The sequence below is a fragment of the Lottia gigantea genome, assembly GCF_000327385.1.
Source record: "Lottia gigantea unplaced genomic scaffold LOTGIsca_59, whole genome shotgun sequence".
NCBI classification, from domain to species: Eukaryota; Metazoa; Mollusca; class Gastropoda; family Lottiidae; genus Lottia; species Lottia gigantea.
This window is the reverse complement of record NW_008710013.1, coordinates 1,000,606-1,025,606: the sequence shown is the minus strand read 5'-3', so window position 1 is coordinate 1,025,606 and position 25,001 is coordinate 1,000,606. Positions and strand designations below refer to the sequence as shown.

Genomic DNA, 25,001 nt, shown 5'->3' with positions numbered 1-25,001 from the left:
TTCTGCCAGTGATTCCCAAAGTACCACGAATTGTAAACGTCGAAAGGTTAACCTCCTTTTGAATCCATTGCCTAATAATAAAATTATGAAACTGATGTTTGATATAATGGTATATGGTATAATAATATGGTGGACCGAATAGCCACTGAACATTATATGATAAATGCAAATTCTAGTCTTCCAAAATTCACGTTAGAAAAATTTGAACTCTTTAAAGTGAATTTATTTATAAAATGATTACAAAAAGCAGAGTAATGACTTTATAGATTTATATTAGTTATACACAGTTTTTAAAACAATAATAATCATAATAATAACAGCACAGTGATTGGTCAACAATATGTCAAATAAATAAATACATCTAAACTTGTGAAACATGTATCATTTCGATACTCCAAATCTCAAAATGTAAATAAAAAAACCAAAACAAAACATATCAGCACATATAAAACTCATGGCCTGTTGTACGTCACTTTCTACTTCGTGACGCAGCCCCGCTGTCTTACCCTTCACGTACTTAGTACTTCTAGTTCCTGTCCTGGGCGTGAAGACCCGGGAAGTTGTGCATTGGATCTAGGTCTAGCAACAATCACACTATATCTTTTGGCGCCATACTTATTTTTGGCAAAAATCTCCAAACCTTCAAAATCGCCAAAAAGACGACTTTAAGAAAGTTATCCTCTACGCATGCTTCATTTACATTTATGAAAAATAGGTCTTACCCCACGACCAGATTTTATCAAATATACACAGTTAATCCTGTAATCCAAAACTACTTTCAAACCGGTGTCGTTCGACGAACAATATCAATAGATGGCGGTGCCACAGTATCTTTTTGCACGTGCATTTCGGCTGTTGTTGCTATGGTGTTTCTTGATGCGTCTCGTTGAAAATTATAATTTGATAGTTCGTGAGAAGTATCTGATATTGGTGTATAGGTAAAATAACTCTCAGATCTACTCATAGATGGGTCTCTAGATCGATCACGTGATTGTGATCTTTCGCGTGAATGTTCACCACGGGGGCGTCTATGTCGCCAATGGTTTGCACGATCGTTTGGTTCATTTTTTAAAGCTTGTTGCATTTTCTTTCTTCTCGCTTGTTTGTGCTTAGTAATATATAAGTACACAGAAAACACTCCTGAAAGTTCCGTTAAAATGAAGGAACCTACGGCCATCATGAATGACGGTCCATAAAAATATATAAATTTAGGTTTTTCTATTGATGCATGTGCTTTATTTCCTACTTCTTCAGTTATACTACCAATATAGAGAATAATTCCTACCAAAGTACATAAACCTGCAAATAGAACAGAAAAAAATATTCAAATGTATCGAAAGATAAGTTACAACAATTCCTTGCATTCCAATGCATGTTGCGCTAGTTCCTAGGATGAGATGTTTTTTTTTTAATGAAAGCGCATATCAATCTCAGTAATGGTAGAGTTTGCCATATATAAACTAAGTACACATAATGATATTAATCACGGAGATAATAAAGAATCAGGAAGATGATTACAACAGGCTTATTACTCTTCTACAGTTTATTAATCAATATAATTAAGTTAATATCCTCTTATATTATACAGTTTCTCTTACAGATTGTTTCTTTCTTGCGGTCTTGTCAATTTTCCTATCGTTATTTCAATAAACTTCATACAGGTTCTGACAATTTCCCACGAATCATGTACTTTAAAAACATACCTCTAATTTCTTTTCAATAAATTTATTTTAGCATTTCAATAAAAAAAGCTAGTCTAGAATTTTGAAAAATCAAATATCTTTCAATTGACCAGAATATGTAGGTGCTTCAAGAGATACGATCAAAATTTAACTTGAGAATGACATGGACTAAGATATATTCAAAATTATATGCAGCGTTTTGATTGAATTATACGCCAGCAATCAGAGCCCTTGATAGCTGAAAATATTATTGCTTGGAGTTTACAGACTTTTTGTCGAGGCCTAAAATTGGCTATGTTCGCAAGCGTAGAATTTAATCAAATCGCTTCATTTACAAACTTCGATGATGCAAGAAAGGTGACTATTCAAGGTTTGAAGTTCATAATAGCTTGACATTGTGAAAATGGTACTGAGGAGACTAGAATGTTTCCATGAAAATCTTCACTTCACCAACTTTGTTTTAAAAATGACTGAAAGTAAATGCAATGGTTGAGTTCTATAATGATGTTGAGAATTATTCTAATAGTAAAATGCTTTTTATGTCGCGACTGAAACATTAGCTAGGGCGTGAGTTTATCTTGATTAGAAGGTACAAATTCCCAATTCTAAAATCTCTTGATGAAACCCAGTCGATAAATTGGAGACAAGAATTTGAGATAAAATCTCACTTATTATGGATTAATTGTTAAATGGTAGAATTCAATGACCTTTTCAGCCACCGCCTGCAGCATTTTAACACATCTAACACTCTTTATACTAGCGGGGGTGGGACATATCATTTTAACAACTCCTCTAAAACTCATTAGTTTTTATTGATTAATGAATCTACAGTTTCCTTTTAGCGACAGAGATACTTGAAATCAATGCGTATTAACACGAATGTGGCTGTAGAATCCGTTTAAGTACACAGCCCTCAAACATCCCCCCATTCTGTTCTCAATACCACATCGGTATAAATCAAGACAATGGTTCTTAATGATAAAATGACATTTAAAGACAACACAAAAGTTTCTTGTGTCTTTCGAAGCAAAATGCATAAGAGTGATTCTCGGAAAACTCAAGTTTGCTTCGCCCGACATTTTAAACGAGATGATATATAAAGTAAAATAAGGTAGAGATCACTTGACACAAATAATGTTCTGCTGTCTATGACAGTGACACATCTCAAGTGTTTTTGTCTCCTCATATTATTATCTCAAGATAATGCGGAAAATTCGTGAGTAAAATCATTTTGGAAATTCAAAAAATTCAAATATTCCCAGTTAGATGTACATGAAGGTTAAAGTGTGAGTCATGGGATTAGAAGTACAACCATTGATGAAACATTTATCATTAAAAATTATACAGCGTGGAATGTCAAGGCTTCGGACCACCGAAGGTAAACGGAATTTGTGATGACCCATTCAATTCCTTTCTCCAATCGATACTACATTCATTTTTTTTTTTTTTTGACTCCTTAGATCTATGTTCTGAAAAGTCATAGATCGTGTGGAGAAAAAAAATATCATGATCTGAAAGAAGCTCTGCAAGCTGTAACAAATAGAATTCCCAAAAGCATTCACGTTCGATTGACCACGGTGCAGATAGTGTTTTAATGAATTTGCTATTTCTATGAACAAGTTAACCGTGTTATTAAGTTAGTAGTGTGAAATAGTGAAAAATTGAGGGGGAGGTTTACTTTATTAGCATGTGCTAATGGGAATCTCGGGAAATGTGTTAAAAGGTCGGAGGAAGGTCACAGTTGGTATAAAGTACAGTATATTACTTTTAATCATTCGCTGAGAGTCATGCTTTTAGTTTTTAAAAGAATAGAACGTCCTATAATACACTGGTCCTACGGCTAATATTTGTGTTTAATAGTGACCATTAGTTAAATAAGTATGCATCCCACACTTTATCAATTTTGAAAACGTTTGCTTGCAAACGTAAACAAAACGAAAGCAGCGTGTCATTTCATATTTTGATGAATATGTAGCCTACGATACAGAATTGAGTAAGATTTTCGTTAAAGAATTGAAGCCGAGATAAAATAAAACCTTACTTTGGAATAATTACTTGAAATGTGTTCTTATCTCTTCAAACGGGCGGCGGCGAAGCGGTGTTGTGTTTCGTTTACATGACCTCATTTCTGTTCTACCGATCTGATTGGTCAGATTTAAATGCCACCAATCTCATTTCCACGCCACCAAAACGAAGTGTAGTGGGCTTAGTTTAATACGGGTTAATAAGACCATGTCAAACCCGTATTCGTGATACGATGGGTTCTTCCGTGAATTTATAATATCGTATATTTTCAAAAATTGTCTGACGATGTCGAGGTCATTCAAGAGTAGAGGTTTAGGGCGAGGGAAACCCCGTGTGAGAGTTACTTCCCCTTATGATTACAACTGATTTTCCAAGACTTAATGGATGTATTTAGCGTTTTATAATTAATTACTTGGTTTTGTGGATGTTTCGGGTTATAGAGGGATTTTGATGCTTAGTTATGACACCATGACACTATTTATGGATATTAAATATACAGTGTTGTAACCTATTTTCGTGGATAAAAGGATTCAACACCGAATTTCGTCAAAGTTAAAAAAGCGAAATTTTTTTTTTATGTCTTAGATGTTTCCTCAGAAATTCTAAAAAATAATTAAAAGTGGTTTGTTTCGATTTTCTTTATGAATTCTTCACTTTGACCCATATTTCATGAGCAGCCAACTCGGAAACGGCGGCAGAATGCATCACCTATTTTCGTGTATAATGTTTGAACTATAAATAAGTCTAGAAAAACATGTTGTATGGATACCGGGTGGTATAATTAACTTCTCTTAGTATTTATCTTTAATATCAATTCATTATAACTAGTGACAATTCCTTCAAAGAACCACGATTTAAAAAAAAAATAGTGACTGACAAAATAAGATACGTAGCGTGAATTATTGCGAAAAGTCACTGAAACTACATAAGAATATGGTCCATTTACGATTAAGGTCGATTACGGCTAGGGATTATAAGGAAATTCGGCCGATAAAAAATGGTGACGTTTGGTAATAACTGAAATCCGCCATTTTGTATTTGTCAAAGTATACATTAATACATTTTACCTTGCTTGCAACTACTGGATTCATTCTACTAGCTGACATTGTAGAGAAAACCCATGTTTATTAAAACAAACTAATGCGGAGGTCGCGCAAGGTCGCTAATGTAAATTATTAATCCTTTCCGGAAATCCACGAATAATAGGTTTCCACGAAATTAGGTTACTCGACTGTACTGTTATTGGTCAAGTCTGGGCGAAATTAATTTTTTATGTTCTATCTAAGGCGATCTATTCCTTCAAATAGATGGTGCGAATTCATACTCAATAGCACTGAAATAGGCTTTGGGTATTTACTGATCAAAAGAAAATGTGCAACCGAAATGTGTCACTTTGATTGCATTATTTCAACCTATAATATGTTTCACAAACTTTTAAGTCAAATAATACCACAGAGAACAATTGCGCATCTCTAGCCAACCAGGCTACTCTGAATCAGTAGGTTTGATAATACATGTACAATGATAATGTTTACAACTTTTGATAAATTTGATGCTTCAAAATTAGTTTGAGTATACGTTGACCACTTGTTAGATTTGAAATGTGTGAAAGATAGGAAATTGGAACTCACCTGCTAAAACAAATAAAATGCCACATACAAAAGTTAAAATCTTTCTTCCACCGTTTGATTTACAATGGCTACCCAGACTCAGTATTCCTCCTATTAGCAATATTAATAAACTCACTAAAGGAAAGGTGGTAGCTCGACGTATATTTACTGAAAGAATAAACGTTAAAGAAATATAAGTAAATCACGATTCCGTTTACACGGTATTACGCAATTTGATTGGATAACAACGGTCACATGAATTCGGTTTATATCTGTGTAAACGCCCCTTAACGGACTACTTTTATCATTGAGTTTGATTGGCGTGGCCACTACACAGCGTCGATGTCTTTCCTTCGAACGTCACCAGAGCCGAAATCTACATTTCACTGAATGATTACGGTATTTTCCAAATTCCCTCGAATGTGCATTATCGAAATATCACCAAAATCATGATTTTTGGACTTTTTTCGAACTCGTCTTTCAATAATTGAACTTTAAATGTGGCCTCTCCGTCAACTTTCAAGCAGTAGACAGTAGGCTAGACTATAAATAGGTGACCTACTTATTGCTGATTGGCTGTTCTCTAGGAAGTCTCTATTGTTAGCATCAGTTCATTTACGTTATGTTTAAATTTTAGGTATTTATGCGCCAATTTTGTGCCTTAGTTTGTTGCTATTTTAGATAAATATTGAAACACGTATTCGAGTTTATTTAATTATACATCGATAAACTGAAAAAATTTTCAGGTCATTCCTTAATTAAACGTTAAAGAAAGATCCACGGCCCCCACTCATCTATTTGAGCCACTGTTGATAGGTATGGTTTTGCCCTTACATCTTAATCCCATCAATAATATTAACAATTTGGTTTATCAAATGTTTCACACGGTTAATAATGTGTGAAAATTAAGAGATATTTCTGTTTTTGTTTCTGTTACATTCAGTTATCATGCCTAATAGCCACGAATACTTCACAATATAATCTCTTTACTTCTTTAGTGATACAAAATAAACATACTTACAGAGTATAGCTTCTGTTGGCCCCATACCCTCTCTATCGTCATTATCTGTAAAATATTCTATATATGTACATGTAGGATAGATATCACGTTCATCTGCAAAGACAAAATGTATCCCAACGTTACTTAAAGTTAAGGGGTAAAATGTAAATCTGAAAAAAAATCTTACTTTATACTTAAAATGTTTATATTCGAACATATAACACCACATCATTATGTGCCTTCTAGAGTGTTTACAAGCTAAAAATTGAACGCGTTTTCAAGAATAAGGGCAATAACTCATACTCAATATTTTCTCATACTCAGATTCTTCTGATTTTCAATAGGTTCATACATAGGTGATTCCGAACACTCACACCAAGTTTAGCCAAAATCCGTCAAGAATTGTCCCTTCTAGAGTGTTTACAAGCTAAAATTTGAACGCGTTTTCAAGAATAAGGGCAATAACTTATACTTATCCATGGGTGATAACCAACACTCATGCCAAGTTTCGTCAAGAATTGTGCCTTCTAGAGTGTTTACGAACTAAAAATTGAACGCGTTTTCAAGAACAAAGGCAATGACATATACTAAATATTTTTCTTATTTTCAATACGGTTTATCCATGTGTGACAACCAACACTCATGGCAAGTTTCTTCAAATCCGTCAAGAAATGCGCCTTCTAGAGTGTTTACGAACTAAAAATTTAACGCGTTTTCAAGTACAAGGGCAATATCTAATACTAGATATTTTTCAATTTTTCTGATTTTCGATAGGGTTTATCCTTGGGTGATTACAAACCCTCAAACCAAGTTTCGTCAAAATCCATCAAGAATTGTGCCCTCTAGAGTGTTTACAAGCTAAAATTGAACGCGTTTTCAAGAACAAGGGCAATAACTAAATATTTTTCAATTTTTCTGATTTTCTGGTTTATCCTTATCATACCAAGATCATCAAAATTCGTCATGAATTGCACCTTCTAGAGTGCTTACGAGCGTTTCAAGAACAAGGGCAATAACTCATAGTAAATATTTTTCGCTTCGTCTGATTTTCAATAGGCATCATTGGTGATTACAAATAACCAAACCAAGTTTCGCCGATATCAGTCAAGAATTGTGCTTTGTAGAGTGTTTACGAGCAATAGTGGACGGACGGACCGACGGATATGGGTGACGGCAATATACGCTCCACATTTCATGTGAGCGTATAAAAATTATATAAAGGACAACATCATGCAGTAATTGTCACATACAACGTGCCATCTCATCAACATCTGTACTAAGGTAAGAATTTTTATAATAGACATTAATCATTTGATTTTTTGTGTAATTTAGATAAAGGCTTGTATGTAAGCTATGGTAAATAATTTTTGTATTTGATTGCAGGGGAATCAGTGGCGGTGCCAGACTCACGAGACTCGTAGTCAAATAGGGACACACTTACTCAATGGGGAGGGGCCAACTGTCGAGACTGTGTTCAAAATGCGGCAACTTTGTGGAGGCGTCATGATGCTAACCTCTCGTGCGTTTGGTGCATTCTGACACGTTGTTCGGGAAAAATATTTGTTTGAATTAAAGTGGGGTACAATTGGGTGTGCGTCTGTATAGTACCCTTACTGGGCCAATTCGTATACCAAATAATGTAACTAAACCGAGTACTTTCGCATATTTTACTGATTACTTCAACGAATTGGAACCAAAGCTTCATTCAAGTATTTTGAAACTGATATTCTATGTCGAACAAACGACATGATATGAGGGCAGAAATACAGTTTTCCGGTGAACAATGATCAAACTGGAACGAAATCTGCACCTAAATGACTAACGAGTCTCTAAAAAGGCGATAAAAGAATAAATACAACATTTATCCCGCAGCATCCTAACATTATCCGCAAGTAAGGATGTCAGGACGAATAGTAAAGGAACTAACACGCTATTCTGTAGCCGTATTAAAAACTGATTTACAGTTTCAAATGACTGGTAAAACAAATCGATAAAAATAATAGACAGCATTTACAGGTCACGTATCAGTCTTAGTGGATATTAACACTAGAGGGTATTCCTCTCTTCAATAGAGCATTATCAATGTAATCTTCTCTAATTCCCTATCTTCCTTAATACCCTCTTGTTTTATGGCTTTTCATATCGGTAGAAATGCTATTTAATTGATATTCAATATTCACTCATTTTCATCAAGTAAAAACACGAAGCCGCTTAATGCTTAGAAGAGAGATCATCGAAAATCTAATTGAATATTTAAGTCCAACGTTTCTTTTGACATTTAGAAAATTCGAATAGAATGTGACAAAGACGTACCTCTGTCCATCTTTTCACGCGTTATTTCGACCAAAATACTATAAAGGCTTTGGAGTTTGCTATTCTACCAAACTTTTCTACTACAATACTATGTGCAGGAGAGCCACACCAAATAATGAGTTAAAAACATAGATTTATGCCACCCCAATAGAGTCTTTTTAGAGCTACCCGAGTCTTTAAAGTTATCCGACCAAAATTATTCCACAACATCGACTTTTTATGGTCCTTCGTTTTTCTACATACATATATTATTGTTCTCATAACCAGCGACTTGTGTAACCAAAAGTGAATACACAATTAAGAAATTCAATACATTCTCACAAATGAAAAGATGTCCTTCATTAACATTCTGATTGGCATGAAACAAAATGACACAAATTTACCTCTACGTCAGGTAAATAATCAATAAATACGCTATCAATCTATTTTGGGTTTCTTTAAATCGTGTAAAGACTTCGATGGCATTAATTACTTCAGTTGATCTTGTACGGGATGTAAGCAACACGACTATTTGTTATTAATGTAAGCAACTTATTACCTTCTTCTCATTCTCCATCATATTTTCTGGAATTAATAACACTTTTCCCGCCAATACGTATGAAAAGAGGCAGACGAGACGAGCAGATATGAAAGAAAACATGATAATAACGATGGTGGTTAGCTTTGGCAATTATTACCCGTCTGATTGACATCTTCTCGATACTGTGAAACATAAATAACCGCCATCGCTCAACCTTTGACGTCTTATGTGAATTATGATATGAAACCTGATGACCAATGGACAGAATCTTTAATGAGAATTGTGGTATCAAACCAATTTACATAGTTAACAAATTTTTCGATGCCACAAAAGAGTAGTTTCAAATAGTATGAATGGTTTTAGCCAAAACATAAAGAACAGGCTAAGCTTCTGTGACATTTAAGCGTAGGTGACCAAGATGGATCTACCCCAAAATAGAGTTGTTCGTTTTTAGGCCTATGTATCACGAAATTGATATTGAATTTTTTATAACGAAAGATAACAATTATATGACATTGTAGACGGTAAAGTCACAAGATAACTTTCCACGTCCTACTGTTCGATAGTGTAGCGCGCTAATGAGCCAATGGAAACGACAAAACCTTTCAGATGCAAGAAAGAGGTGTCAACTCGCAAACTTGTTTATCATTTCAAATCTTCTACTGATCTGAAACGTTAATGTTCTGTATAAAAGGGGAGATTGGCCAAAGCATGTTTTGTTAATGTCCCCAGTGTGGAATCCGGAAACTTTAAACTCAAAGAAACCATCTGAACGTCGCTGAGATTTCCTTGCCTCAGCGACGTCAGTCAAATAGGTAGAATTTAGAGATGGAGTTTTATGATGTAATCTATTCTCTCATCATCAAGAGTGAATGTATGAGATAATATAGATAATACTAGATCAATCAATATCTTGATAACCAGTCAATGAACGATAGATTCCTTTCAAAATCAGCCGTTACTAACAACCGGAAATTAAACAAGGTGATATTAAGGTCAAGGCTGAAGTAGCAGACGAAGCGGATATGTATTGCTCGCCAAATTGTGTCACGTCATCGATTAGAAAAAGTTATTATTTTACATCTTTTAAGAACAATTTCTTTCTTCAGACATCACGGTAAACACTTTATATTATTCTCTCAGTTTTCTTAGTTATTGACCATTTTTCTTATTTCAGCTCAACTTAAAGGAACCTCGTGAATGACGATTGGCCTTGAAAATAATGACCTGTTGATCTTTATCGAAATAACTAATAACTGCGTTGAATGTATCAAACATACCTCTTCCATGATAAAACATCTGCAAAGAGGGTGAAAAATTAAATAAAATAAATAGTGATAAATGCTGCAATATGACCAGGGTTCTAGTTTTGAGTTCAAATACTATTATAATGTATTACGAAATATGGACAATGGTGTTAGTATATTAATAGTTAATATTATTCTGAACTGTTCCGAAATTAAGTATCAAGTAAAGTGCATATGGCAGACAAATTACTCGACATAGAACAATGCAATCTTATGAACATTCAACCCTTCATATCTATTTCCATTTCGTAGGTTAATATAAATCATGGTTGACGACAGGATTGTCGTAATCCTTTATGCCAACAATTTAAACTCACCTACAGAATATTTTTGAATCATAAGCATTTTTCTTCGCATAATACCATTTGTGAACACATCTTTGTTATTCATAAGTCATATCAGATGTCTTATGATCCAGAATGGAGGATGGAACCCAGTAGTTAAACAAATAATGTTGCATGTCCTACATTTCTGCTGCAGTATATGCAAATGAAGACGGGCAATGCCATGAGTGACTTTTATTGTCACTTACTAACGAATGGATTTTCCAGTCAGAAAATCCTGGTTGAAAAAATAAGTGTCATTTGAACTAGCGCCTGGTAGAAACATGAGTGAACGAGCAAGCGCCAAACTCACTAAGCCTCAAATTAAAATTTATCAGTTATATAATACCATTATGTAACAAAATAATAACGAGTTAAGGGTCTGTTATTATAACTCATTCGACACACTAGCGTTATTAACCTTCGCTCGAACCTAACACACGCTATAAACTATCAGTCAAAGAATCTTTCTGAATTTAATGCGTCTAAATCAAGATTGAAAAGTTTAGAAGTTTTGAAGCGACATATCGATATTATTGATAAGTGCAGTAATCACCATCTTTCATTTTCGATTTCCTCAATAACACAGCAGCAACGAAAGCACATAATCTTTCTCTCTGTTCATCAGGACATGATAACCGATGATGGTTGGAAATTGCAAAGTTACTTAAATGAATAATTTGACCTGATTTAATATTTCTAAGAACCTACACATATTGGCATTTCATGGCATTAGATGTGCATTTATTGAGTTTTCAACCCAGACGCCTTCCCACCAATAATAACTTTTATTTTTTTTTTTTAACTCACAAATTATAGGAGCATAAATTATTCACATAAAAAACGAAAAGCGTCGGGAAACTGGAAAATACGAGTTTATTAAAATGAGAGAATGTAATTCAAGTTTAATCTCGTGCCAAATCACCTCACTCACTCGAGCAAATCATTTTCTAATTTCTACAAATACTGTGAGATGTTTTAGTCGGAGTAGAAAATAACTGATATCAAGTTTTCCGCTTCAAAGATGATGAGTTCTGTGGAGCTGTGATGATGGGAAAGGATCAAGCCGGGTTCAAACTAATCGATATCACGTGATCACTTCAGGCAGTCCATATTATACCATTAATTTAAACTACCGTGTTTTTATATCTTTCAAAATGGCTGAATGGAATACTGTTACTTTTATGAATGAACAGTGGAAGAACTACACCATAAGCCTGTCACAACGCGAGACAGCTACCAAAGCCACTATTTAGAAGAATTTTAGTCAATAAAAGCTAACTAAATGGAAATTCTGAGAGGTTTACATTACAATAGCCGCGTTTAGACAGCCACAATTTATCCGGGCCAGGTCCAGCTGTGTAAACGGGTTGAGAGGGTTCGACACCGTGCTAGTTTCAAGTGGGCCGAGTCTCGCAAGAAGAGGTGGTCTCGGTCCGGACCGGGTACGGCACGGCAAAATATTAATGCTGTGTAAACGCGCCACTGGCCGGGGGCTTGTGCGCATGCGCAATAATGACCTTGACCCTGTTACTTTATTCGAGGGAACAACAAACTAGGCTAAACTATGACAAAAAATGATCGACTTACTGTTATAATAAGTAGTACCCATAACCTACCTTTCTCGCAAGACAGTTACATGTAATATCGTAATAAACAACATCGTTTGCAAAAGTTTTCGTCGCCGATGTGCACGCAAACATGCACTTTCATTGCTGTGTGTCTCAAAAAAAATTGGAGATTCTTAAGGTTCGTTTGCGATTTAAACGAGACAAATTCCACAAATCATAGCTTTGTTTATAGCGAGCGCCATTTTGTATGTTTGTGTTTTTTTCGCCTCCTCTGGAGAGCAGGACTACTTTTGATTTTGGCCCAGTGAAAACAGTGCTGTGTAAACGGTACAGGCCAACCGGGCCGAGTCCAGACCGAGTAGGGTTCACTTCAAGTGGGCCAGTTTTAATGGCTGTCTAAACGCTGTTTATGACAGATTAGAACATTGAACTAAATTTTAAACAGGTACAAAATACGAAACCAAAAAATCCAACCAAATTTTGTTCTTAACTGGTCTGGACAGACAGACAGACATTTCAGAGGGATAATGGTAGTCTCGATGACCTACTTTCAATAGTCGCAGTTAAATTTCGTTAAGTTTCAATCATTCGAATCTATTACTGAGAATCGATGTCTATAACTCAATTCAACGTCTGGGTGTTTAAAGCAACTTCCAAGCCTTAACTGTACATGTATGCAATCTTTCATCTTTTTTATATTTTTTTGTATATTTTCGCCTCGTTGTTCTAGAAATATCAGTACTTAATTTAACATGTAAAACAGAAATCAAACATTGAACAGAAATTATCACAGTAATGTCATTTTATCCCCTTTTATCTCTCCACCTCCTCGGTCTGTATAAAAGTGCAAAAAGTACTCCTTCATGACGATTTCGACTCGTCTTTTTGCGATAATCTAGATTTTCCTCTGCATTAGAAATCAGAAAAAGTATTCTTCCATTCTATTGATTTTGGTATAAGAACATCAAGTTTGATCGCAAGTCCATTATCTATGATCAACGTATTTCTATTAGATTGGTTTTTACAACTAGTAGCTAGAGAGGGTGTTAAGATGATGTCTCTGAAATGTCGTATATCGACCAGAATACAACTTCAGTTGAATTAATATTATTAGTAAAGATAAGTCATTTACCTCAAGAGGTTACCCTATATAATTGGAAAAGGTCGTGTTTTCAGGTCGCTTCATGGTAGATCTGGTAATTGTCATTTTCAAATTTTTCAGTTAATTGGCTTCTAGATATCAGAGGTTTTGATAGATTGTAATTAATGTTGCGATTGTTGTGAAAGTTGTTTAAAGCGCAGGAGAAACGGTACCAATCTACAAAATAGTTGACCAACCAAATGTAGTGTCGGTAAAAAAGGGTATTAGGTAGAGCCGTCGGTAAGATCGATTGGTTAAGCGTGAAAAGAGTGAATACCTTGTGTCAGTTATGTTGTACCGGAAAACAGTTCGTCTTCATTAAAAGTGATTGTAGGTAAAAATGTTTCAGTTGTACCAAGCAACAAATTGTTTGCAATATTTCCAAATGACTTGAAAGATCTCAATGCATTGTTGTCAGGTTTTCACGCTTTCGGTTAACCAATCGGTTTTACCGACTGCTTCGGCAATTACCGTCTTTTACCAAACGATTTCGCGTTTTACCGACAGCTTCAGTAAAATCACGATCTTTCAAGTCATTCATGGGAAATGTTGCACATAAGTCATAACGGTTTCGGTTAACCGTCGGTTTTACTACATTACCGTCTTTTACCACACTTCTCGATATCATTTCTCATCTTTCGATATCTGCCAACTAAGTATCAGGATATTTTAAGTCATTGAGAAGTGCTGTACACTATGTCCTGTCCACTTGTTGCGTTTTATACCGACAATCAGATTTAAATGTAGACGAAGAATTTACCGATCATCACAACTGACACAAACTTTTCACTCTTTCGGTTAACCAATCGGTTTTGCCTTTCATTTGTGGCAGATATCGAAATGATGGGAAATGACATCAGAAGAATTTGCGAAATGCTGCAAAGTGTCTCTTTGGGAAGCAACGCTTTCATCCAAGCCTTGCTAAAGCTAACCAATTACCATTGATCATTCCAGTGGCCGTCACAAGCAATGAAAGTGTTGATGTGGAAATAATTATATAAACATTAAAACCTATATAAAATTACCCTAAAACGAAATGTTTCGTATGTACGTATGTATATATAACTTAGTGCTAGTTATTTTTTTCCCAGTCAAAATGTTCACACTACACCCCTGCCCAAAACGTTTACTTCTTGCGGTTGTCGAAAGACTTGGTTTTGAAATAAGTATCTGAAAGTGCAGAGATAAATTTTAAGCTAAGATTACATATGTATACGTAAAAACTTGAGATCAATCATAAACTCAAAACGCGATTACATGTATCCGTACGAGTCCACAAAACTGTCAAAGGGAATATTGGGTCAGGAAACAAAGAATCTCGCACAGTAATGATATAAAGGGTTCCACAAATTTGTCAGCACCTTGCTAGCTGTCCGTAGCCGACTGCTGTCAGCTCACACAAAATATCGCACGTATTGGTTTTGGATTTGAGCTTGAGTTTAGGTTTAGGTACAGAAATAGATTCAGAATACCTCATTTTGTTCCTGGGCCAGTTATCTCCCTGTTACCCATAAAAAGCTAAATTGAATGTCGTGGAGTCTGTTGAATCATATAAACTGAAGTAAGTGTCTCAATGATATAGAGCTGAAATCCATGAACAGATTACAGTGACAAATGGTTATTATGTATTGTTCAGTTCCGTCACGACATTTCAAGTGAAACAAACAAAAAGCTCCCCAAGGCAATTTCCATTTTTTTCATTCCCATTTAGATTTCAAATATTTTATAACGTGAATCACAATGAGGCTTTATTGTCAAATTATTATAAAATAAATCCACAACAGCTAAAGACTCTGCAAGCCAGATTTCAATTTTCTCTCCTTTCTAATGGTATTTAGATTCTAATCGTAAGCTGAAGGGGAGAAATGGGGGAATTATTGGCGAATTGGAGAGGAAATGAATAATTAATAGACAGTATATTAAACATATATTGTAAACGATGATTGAAATTTTCTCTATAAATGTCAGAAGTTATAGTAAAATCAAGTGGGAATATCGAGACGACCATCTCCCACCAGATTTCAACTCAGTAAATGAACTTTATCCTTTAAATGCGATCAACTACTATCGTGATTATAATATTATCACTAAAACTTGTGTAATGATCATATTAATCATAGATTACAGTGAGTAGTTGCTTTGTTAGCTTTGACATCACAGTAGTCAATTTGCATGCGTTGCCCAATGGAATCATTTTTCATATTGGTCAATGTTGTAGAGAATTGATCATGGACGAGCTACCTACATTACAAACACAGGTATCGCCTTTGCCGCCAGTCCAACGCTAATTTATATTACCATTTTACGGAATCCTTATTTGAAACGCACTGAAATCCCAAATCATTAATTTCCAGATACAAATAGTATTATATCTTGCTGTTATCGACCTCGACAAGCATGTTAATGGAATCTCTTTCGCATGTTTTGTAGTTGATCTGTAACAGTAATATGTACAGCTACATGTATTATGGTTGGCTTTCAATAACAAACACTTTAATTTTACAATATAACCTTTCGTCGCCCATTTATGAATTCATAATTAATGGCAAATTTCTTGTTTTAGAACGATAATAAACACAACGAAAAGATCAAAACCAAACTTGCAAAACAGTCACCCGCAGATTGATTACAAATATATTGAATAATAAGTTTCCTATTTGTTGGATGTGCACGAAATGTTTGCGTGAAACACGTTCCAGTTTACAATAAACTATTACAATTTTATTAGCATGTATGTATGTTAGTCACATGAATAAAAAAAAATTGAACCCAGTACATTCGCACTGTAGTAATCAGTCCAATCTGAAATAGCTCGATTTGGACTCGATAGTGCCTGGCTTCATGATATTTAGATTAATACAAAATTATTTTGATTGAAGATTTTGATATAGAACAAACATAACTGGAAAATGTTGCACAGGGTCCATTACAGTAAATCAACTATAGAATGCGAGTGTTTAGTTTAATGATTAGAAGATATCATCGTGTCTATCCGAGAATCTTCAATACTTATCTGTTCTAATGAAATTCGCATAGCAAATGGTCTGATCGCATTATCTGTGTTTGTGATTTAATTATTGAACCTACTGCTCCATTAGTTCTATTTACATATCGAAGATGATCTTCTGTTTTCAGTCTCTATGGTGGTCAGTGATCATTAACTACACTCTCTGAATTACAAATAGCACGCATACCATAACAGGATAAAGCCGATACGAAAGTCAAAATCATTAACATACATAATCATTCGACAAACTAACCGAAACGAGATGACACTCTAAAGAAGCAGAGGGATATTAACAGAATATTAATATATATTATTAAATATTTACTGAAGCAAGAAACCGAATTGATCTTATCAGTTTTCAAAGTTAAAATTATATTTCCCAGATATGATCCATAGATCGTCAGTTTCTGTGCGTTAAATCTTCACCCACGTAGTGATTATATAGGATTATTACCTCTTTAACCTTCTAAACAATGGTGGATCCATAGTTTACAGTTTGCCATGTCATAATGATATTCGATATTTGGAGTCCAAGGAAGATAATAATATAAAGTCTTAAAGGGCATATTCACAATAATGATCTTCATTCTGATTTGGTCGGTACTGTCATTTATTGTTTAGATTTTAAAAGTTATGATGCGGTATCATTTTTGTTGACTGCATCAATTGGTTATTCTTTAATTGTAAATACAGCGTCAGAATTGCAATCAAAAGGTCAGAATTGGTCATCAAGGGACCTGTACAAGAAAACAGCTGGTGCATGAATATAATACGCTGTGTTGATCAACGAACAAATTAAAGAAAACATATACACTGTTATAATTAAGAACAATAGTACAGTCAGTGTGATAGTGGTCAATAACCTCCCTGACCAACCAATAAGTCAAGACAAAAGCTGGTGATTGAAAAGTGTAATAACACACTATGAAAGTGTCTAGGGTAATTACGTATGGATCATTAACCATGCATCATCAAATGTTCCCACTCAGCTTAAATTCCCCTCTCCGGGATTACACTTTACAAACATTATCATTGTTAATAGTTCCCTAAAAATATCTTTTAGAAAAATGGGCCGAGTTACGCATATGTAACATGTACACACATTTACAAACTATGAGTTTATTACCTTTTAGAAGTATCTCTTAAATAACACACTTTGTGTCATATAAATACAAACTACGGGTCAACATATATATGATATAATTATATCTAAACTTCACCCACAGAGCATTAAGTTACATTTTATCAACAAATCGAAATCGGCTTTAAGAATAAGTAAGTAGAGACACGACTTTTGGGAAAGAAGGGCCCTGAATTAACTCATTGAATATTATCCTCCATGATCTTGTTGGAAACAGACTCAGCTTCGGCCCAGGTCAAAAATAGATAGAAAACGTTATGCTTTGTTGTCCAAACTGAGAGATAAAAAGTTATGATGAATATTCATGATGAATCTGGAAAGTAACAAACTTTGTATAATATTGTTCCATTTGAAAGGCGAATATCATTAAATGGTTAATACAAAAAGTACGCCTCCAATTCAGACAGACAGCTAAGAGGTCTAGCCATATCTGTCCAAAGTTATTTGTAATAACCTAATCGGGAAAGGCATGTCATATTCACGTGGTTTCCTCTTGGTATATTCACTGAAAAAAATCTTGTGTTGAAAAATCTACACAAGATTTGTGTAAATTTCTTCTAACACAAACTTGTGTACTTTAAACACAAACTTGTGTGATTTCAAACACACTTGTGTTGAAATCCAACACAGAGCTTGTGTATCATTTTTTTCTAACACATACTTGTGTAGTTTAAACACAAACTTGTTTTAAAATCCAACACTAGACTTGTGTATATTTTTGCCAACACATACTTGTGTAGTTTCAATCAGTGATGTCATTTGTGATTACGTCATAAAGCTTAGTAACACAACCTCGTCATATAACGCAGACGTTGAATTTTTCCTTCGCCCTCGGTTTGTGACATGGAGAAAGAAAATACAAGACCAGAGGTAAGTGAATACAAATTGTTTCATTGCATTGCTGATGTTGGACTGTCGGTTTACAGTTGTTTCACTAGATCTACTTAAGCCAGGCGTACGCACGAACATGGGCATGACATCGGGATGAGCTCGGTCAGAATTCATTCGTGCACTTTTCTTAAAAGAGGTCCCACTATCTCCCTATTGTCAGTGGTAGATCAGTGGGGTCGAATATTTTCATATAGACGTTGTATAATTTCAGCTAATTATACCAAAATGTTCTTCTTTCAGATTGTGTTTCCAAAAAGGCATTAATTTGTGACGTTACGGTTATTACCTACTGAATGGGGCGCCACAGAGTGGGTTGCAATGATTATCCGCATTTAATAATTTTACGATCTGGGATTATGCGACTTTCGTGCAGTTCTGGTACTTCTGAGGACTATTTACATAAATATTCAACCTCTAAAATGCCGACTGTTCCCTTCTTAATAAAAATAATATGACGAGATGAAAACTTATGGAAGCGAATTGACTATTCAAACAATATTTTTTATCTATTGGCTACCAAGAAATTATGCCCCTCTTTTATTTACTTCATAACTAATTCAAATCATCTTTCGTATTTTTCAGGAAGGCACTTCACTTAGAATTTTTTGAACAGAACGTAAACAACACACGCCACTTCTTTTTGACCAATCATAGGCTACTTATACTTTAGTTCACCGTCGAAATTTGAGCCTTCAAATCTATGTGTGTCCAGAATTATCCGCGTTTGAATGTTAAAATGCCGATTCGTCATTTTAAGATGCTCTTTGATGTAAAGAAAAAGACATACATTATAGAAATAGTGAGTAAAATTCCCAGTTTGAGATATTTTTAAAGGAATTATGTGATTACATATATTCAAGACATAAATTAACCCCGTAGTATCTGGCATTTATTATTCATAAACAGTGTAGATTTTAAAAAGTTATTGTTTTAATAAAGTATGGTGGAATCAATTGAGTTTTGTATTATTTTCAATTTGTGGCTGATTTATATGCATAAGAAAGTGTATGTCATTGGAAAGGAATTATGCCATTTTGAAGTAGAATTAAAAAATGGACAGAAAACACAAGTATATTAACACACCCTTGTGTTATAAATCAACACAAGTTAGCATTTCAAAACAACACACAAGTTTGTTCAATTCTAACACAAGCTTGTGTGTTTTTCCCACACAAGTTTTAACACAAGTCTTGTGTTGATGAACACAAGACTTGTGTTGAAGACAGAGCAACACAAGTTTGTGTTGTGTAATATAGACACATCACTTGTGTATTAACTTGTGTTGTTTCAAAACAAGATTTGGTTTATCATAGATAGCACTTATTGTGACAATTACTCAAATTCATGTATATATATATATATATATATATATATATATATATGTGAAATCGGGTCAGTTCATTAACCCAAATTGAAGGACGAAAATTAGAACCTAAAAGCTGCTTCACTCCATGTCATTTCTAATATCACCTTTTGTCAATCAAAACCCCCTTTAACGAATATTTGATTTGAATATGAACTAACATTTGCAACCATCAAAAAATAGTATAACGAATACTATAATGAATATCAATCAATACGCCCACAGTTCTATAACTTACGGGTCTTTCGAATAATTAAATGAATCTGAAATGCCAAAGGCTTACAAAAGAAAACTACGGCTACGACATGCAAAAAAAACTACATTTAATATAACGGCGAAACATTATATTACTGTATCAAATGACCGTATAATACTTTAGTGGACATCATAAAACGCTAGAAAGCAGGAACCATACAAATCAGATTAATGCGTAATTTAAACAATCCACACCTTTTAATCTTTTGGTAAGAATCTTTCTTCATTTTGTCAGCTTGATTCTTAGTTTGGTTCGTGTACATCTACATATTGATATTTGCATATCATGTTCACAAAAGAGTTATTGCAACTTTTCTACTGAAGTTTACCTTATCGCATTGTCTTTTCGTCATTAGCTCCTCAATAGCAGAACATTATTGCGAAAAATTTTTATAAACTAGATGTTCTATTAGTGGAATCCATTTATTTGAATGGGTTTTTAGAGATTTGAGGGTGACATAAAGAAATATTTCTAATTCAGAGAATGTTAACCCGAGTGTCTCGGCTCCCTGTTGAGACCTTAATGACGTTATTTTGAAGTCTGACAATTCATTCATCAAGGGAGAGAACTAGCATTAATCATTCTATTATTAAATACATTTTAATGACATGCACGTCGATATTTTTAATGGGATTGTGAATTCTTGGCAGCACCGTTACTTTTATGAAACATTAATACCAGTTTGCTTTACAGATATTAGATTTCATTGATCTTCTTCGTGTTAATATAATATCAACTTAACATAATGCATTTTTTAGTATTTTGAATATAATGTAGGCCTAAACTTTCAAGGGGGGGAGGGGGTAAATATATGGCAGCGTCTAATCTCTGTCCATTCAGAGAAATTTTACCGCCCGGTTTCATACGACAGATCACTACCATATTGTATAGTAGTGCATTTAAAGTCGCCGCATATAATTGGGGGTCAACCCTGATCTCGGAAGTTATTGCAATTCCTTTTAGTACAAAGATACTTTTAAATGCTCTTTCAACCTCGTTACATGTTACATTTCTGTGCTGCGCAGTACTTAATATGTCATGACATATTTTTAGGTCTTGACATGAAGTCAAGTTAATCTTTTAACATTTTTGGCTATTTCAGGCCGCCACCGTGTAATTATGGTTTTGTATAAATTTAAGTCGGAGATGATTATGAACATTGTAAATTTAGCATTGTAAATTTAGCTTAAAATTCGTATCACTCGTCGTGCAATTGGAATGCGCTTTACATGACAACGATATTCAGAAACTCAGAGTTAAGCTCATTTCTTTAATTACCACAAGCAAACACCTGATTCTTGATTTAAATTTCAAATACAAAATTAAGTTGTCCGATTTAAACGCCATTTTGTATTTCTGTAACTCAGTCACTTGAGAATACTTGTTCAATAATTCTCTGATTAATGAATGGAATTGTCGTCTGACACACGAGTCGTCTGTCTCTTTCGTGACGTCATTAAAACTAAATCCGTGCTGACGATTAAATTACGAAACGAATCAATCAACTTCAGTAGGCTTAATATTCTGAATAAATGCAAAACATTATGTCCATGTAACAAAGGAAACAGGCTTTTCATTAGTCTTCTGAAAGTAAAGCTCGGTAGCTGAACAATAAGGTGAAACCTGATTTCATCAGACCAGTTTTTAGATATTTGTCCAGTAACATTGAAACGTACAGAAGTGGTCAATCCCCCAACTAACAGAAACATGATACAGAAAAGCAAAACTAAAATGCCCACTACAGTTTCTGTTACTTAGCTAGCTCAAAACGTGAAAAAATTAATAGGCCTAAACTAATCTACAATTATTCCATTAACGTAGTAAGACTTACAACAAAATACATTCTATTTTATTTCATCTCTTGGCTATTGCTTGAATCTAGAGTAATTCTCCCCATGTCACTTCCGCAAGGTCAGAAGTCAATTTATTCATTTAGTAATCGAGTGTGGAAGTAGAGCAATGCTCCCTATGTCGCTAAGGTCATTATTAAGTGATAATTAATTCAAAGATAATTACAGTATGAAGACAACTGGGGAATTCAACTGGAATAAGTTTAGCAGAACACGATCTTACTAGATTCTGGCCACTTTATATCATTCATTGGGCTTGTTTGATTTTCAAAATTTATCTTCGTATGAGTCTTAAAAATCCAATCCCACAGTGCGTTCAACACACGTAATTTCTAGGCATGGGTCTTTTTATTTTAAATATCCCCGTTACTTTTATGTGAATAGACATAATGTGGTTCACATTTTACTACTTTTACTATATGTAAACGTAAAATATGTGAAACTTGATAAGAGTTGTGGTAATATCCATATCCGACAGATGTAACATCTCCGCAATCATTTGAATCGTATTTCTAAAATCGTGTCAATTTTCATTGATTGTAGTTTGTTTCGCCATTTGTTTCGTAAGATATAATGTCAGCAAGGGTCCCGTTTTATTTTAGTACACATTAGTGGAACAATTTAACGTAGGATAACGCATGGGTAGGGCAATGTTCATGCAATGTTTTTAATGTAACTTAAAATAGCTTAATATATCTCTAGACGAGTGTAAAAGAACATCAAAAATATGCAAAAAAGAAAATTCAAATGCACTGTGCCTTACTCCAGTTTGAAATGCAATTTAATAGCTCCATAAAAGAGGGAAATGAAGTCATGATGAAAAATATTACTTAGTCTTACAAGAATAGCATTATTCATGATAGACACTGATATACAATTAACAGAAGAGAAAAACAAACCCATCAACCTACCTTTCATTCGACAAACTCTCCACAGACCAGAATACACACTTTTATATCGCACAGTGTTATTAAAATCGGCTTCCGCTGTTTTCTCTTTGGTATATAGCCAGTAATCAGTTCCGACCGCTATGCACAATAAACCGAAAGCTGCCCCCGAGCAAAAACTAGTCATCACTGTGAGGAACCGTTTTTTCGTACAACAGTCCATGTTAACAGTTCTAAACAGAACAAGTATTCACTCACAGACCATAAAATTGCTTTCAAATCCTGCAGTGGGCAAGTTTCGGGTTTACACATCTGTAGACTTGGCAAGACTAATATATTTTTAATTTAAATCACTTATCATTTAATCCATATGAATGTAGTGTCCGGAGTAACAAAATTATGAACCAATACTGCTAGGCAAATATATAGAATATATTTATTAATGCTATACAAAATCTTAAAAAAGCTAAATATTTTTGGCTTTGATATACCCGTATAATGCCTAAAGCTGGACACAATTTTTCAGCAACACACGATGTCAGGATGTTATATCTTTAAACATCCTATAAATGCATGGAATAAATATAAATGACTATCCTTTTCTACCACATCTGTACTATTAGAAACTCTTGACTTAAAAATTCACAATTAAATTCCAAATTTAAATCCTTCTTTGGAATTATAATAATAGAACACTTGACATATCACGCAGCAGGAGAAGATCAAGATTAAATCAAAGAATAAGATAAGCCTCTGTGTAATCCTTCGATAATCCGTAAAATAATAGTCGTGCTGGAATAATGCTACTATTTGGTGACAATCAGCAAGAAGAGAAAATGATCTGAGTAAAGAATTGCAGCACGAGCAGACAGAAGATGAGAGTTAGTGTCCATTATTAAAATGACGTCGGTATTAAATAATATGGCACACAAAAAATTAATTCACAAAAAAACGTAATCCATTTTTTTTCCATAAAACCAGGAAGCACCGTCTCTATTTTCCAGCTAGACTCCCGCTGTTCAGCTTTAATGCTGCCGACGCCATTTTCTTGCCTGCACGAGCGGAAGAACTCTAAGAGATCGAGTATGATGAATGCACGCATGCGCAATGTGATGTGTGAAGGAAATGGAAGAAATGACGTTATTGAATATGTTATAAAAGGGCCTAATAGATAGATTGTAATAATGTTGTATTAGCTGAATAAAAGAATGGTAGTTGGACAATGGCCGATATGACCAGTTAAAGTAATTAGTTGTGTGAAAGACTTGAGAGGGAAAGACGTGGAGTAATAATTGTTATTAAGAATTGGTTACAATGACTATAACAAGAGAGAGACCGTATTAGGATTACTAGACCAGATACTGATATTGTAACGTTTTAAAACAATCAATAATTCTACGACCATCTTTTACTCCAACTATTCTTGTATTAAACTGCACCAGGGCTTAACTGTTCCATCACATTCAGAATAATGTTGTCTTTAGTTAATACCAAAAAAAAAAAATCGTCTGGCTGAATTTCAGCTCAACTGACTACTGGGTATTGACTAGCCTCCAGCTTGTTTCATACTTAATGATTACATAAAGTAAAATGTCTATCTTTAATTGGCAGTTACTGTTTCTTTGTTTGAAATTGTCAACTCTTTGAAAAGTACACAACAACTTTCTTACCCTTGTTTCTTTCAACTTAGTTTCAAAAACAAATGTATTTATCATATACAATCAATATACACAAATAGTGTTCAGTAAACTATCCGTTTGTTTTAAAGCTGCAGCATAATTGGCTGCTCTACTGAAATAAATTAAAAATAGAATTGGACCTTGCAAGGATTATTCTAAATATATAAAACGGTTGATACGTTATGTCCTAACAAATGAGATTTCGGGGAAGGGAAGGTTTGATTCTCCCAAATTTTACAGGCCTAGGGTGGAGCAGACACTTTATTTAGAAATTAGGATTAAGGGTCTTGATATTGGGTTTTCTTCTGTTCTTATTCTGATCTGAAATTAGAAAAAATAACTCGAGAAGTATAGTATCTGTTATGAACTGATTGTTTTTAGTTTACTATGAACAATATTATCATTTAAGTTCTTATTTTTTGAATATGCAACTTT

General features: G+C 34.3%; 1 protein-coding gene across 1 annotated transcript; it reads right to left on the bottom strand.

Annotated features, from left to right (window-relative positions):
* Positions 1 to 1,144: 1,144 nt before the first annotated feature.
* On the bottom strand, positions 1,145 to 23,089 carry LOTGIDRAFT_64100 (hypothetical protein; the record flags this gene model as incomplete). Its single annotated transcript, XM_009063584.1, has 4 exons — positions 1,145 to 1,299; positions 5,339 to 5,485; positions 14,803 to 14,853; positions 22,900 to 23,089. Coding segments are annotated over 4 exons (543 nt in total), but the record flags the coding sequence as incomplete, so codon positions are not given.
* Between the last annotated feature and the right edge of the window lie 1,912 nt (positions 23,090 to 25,001).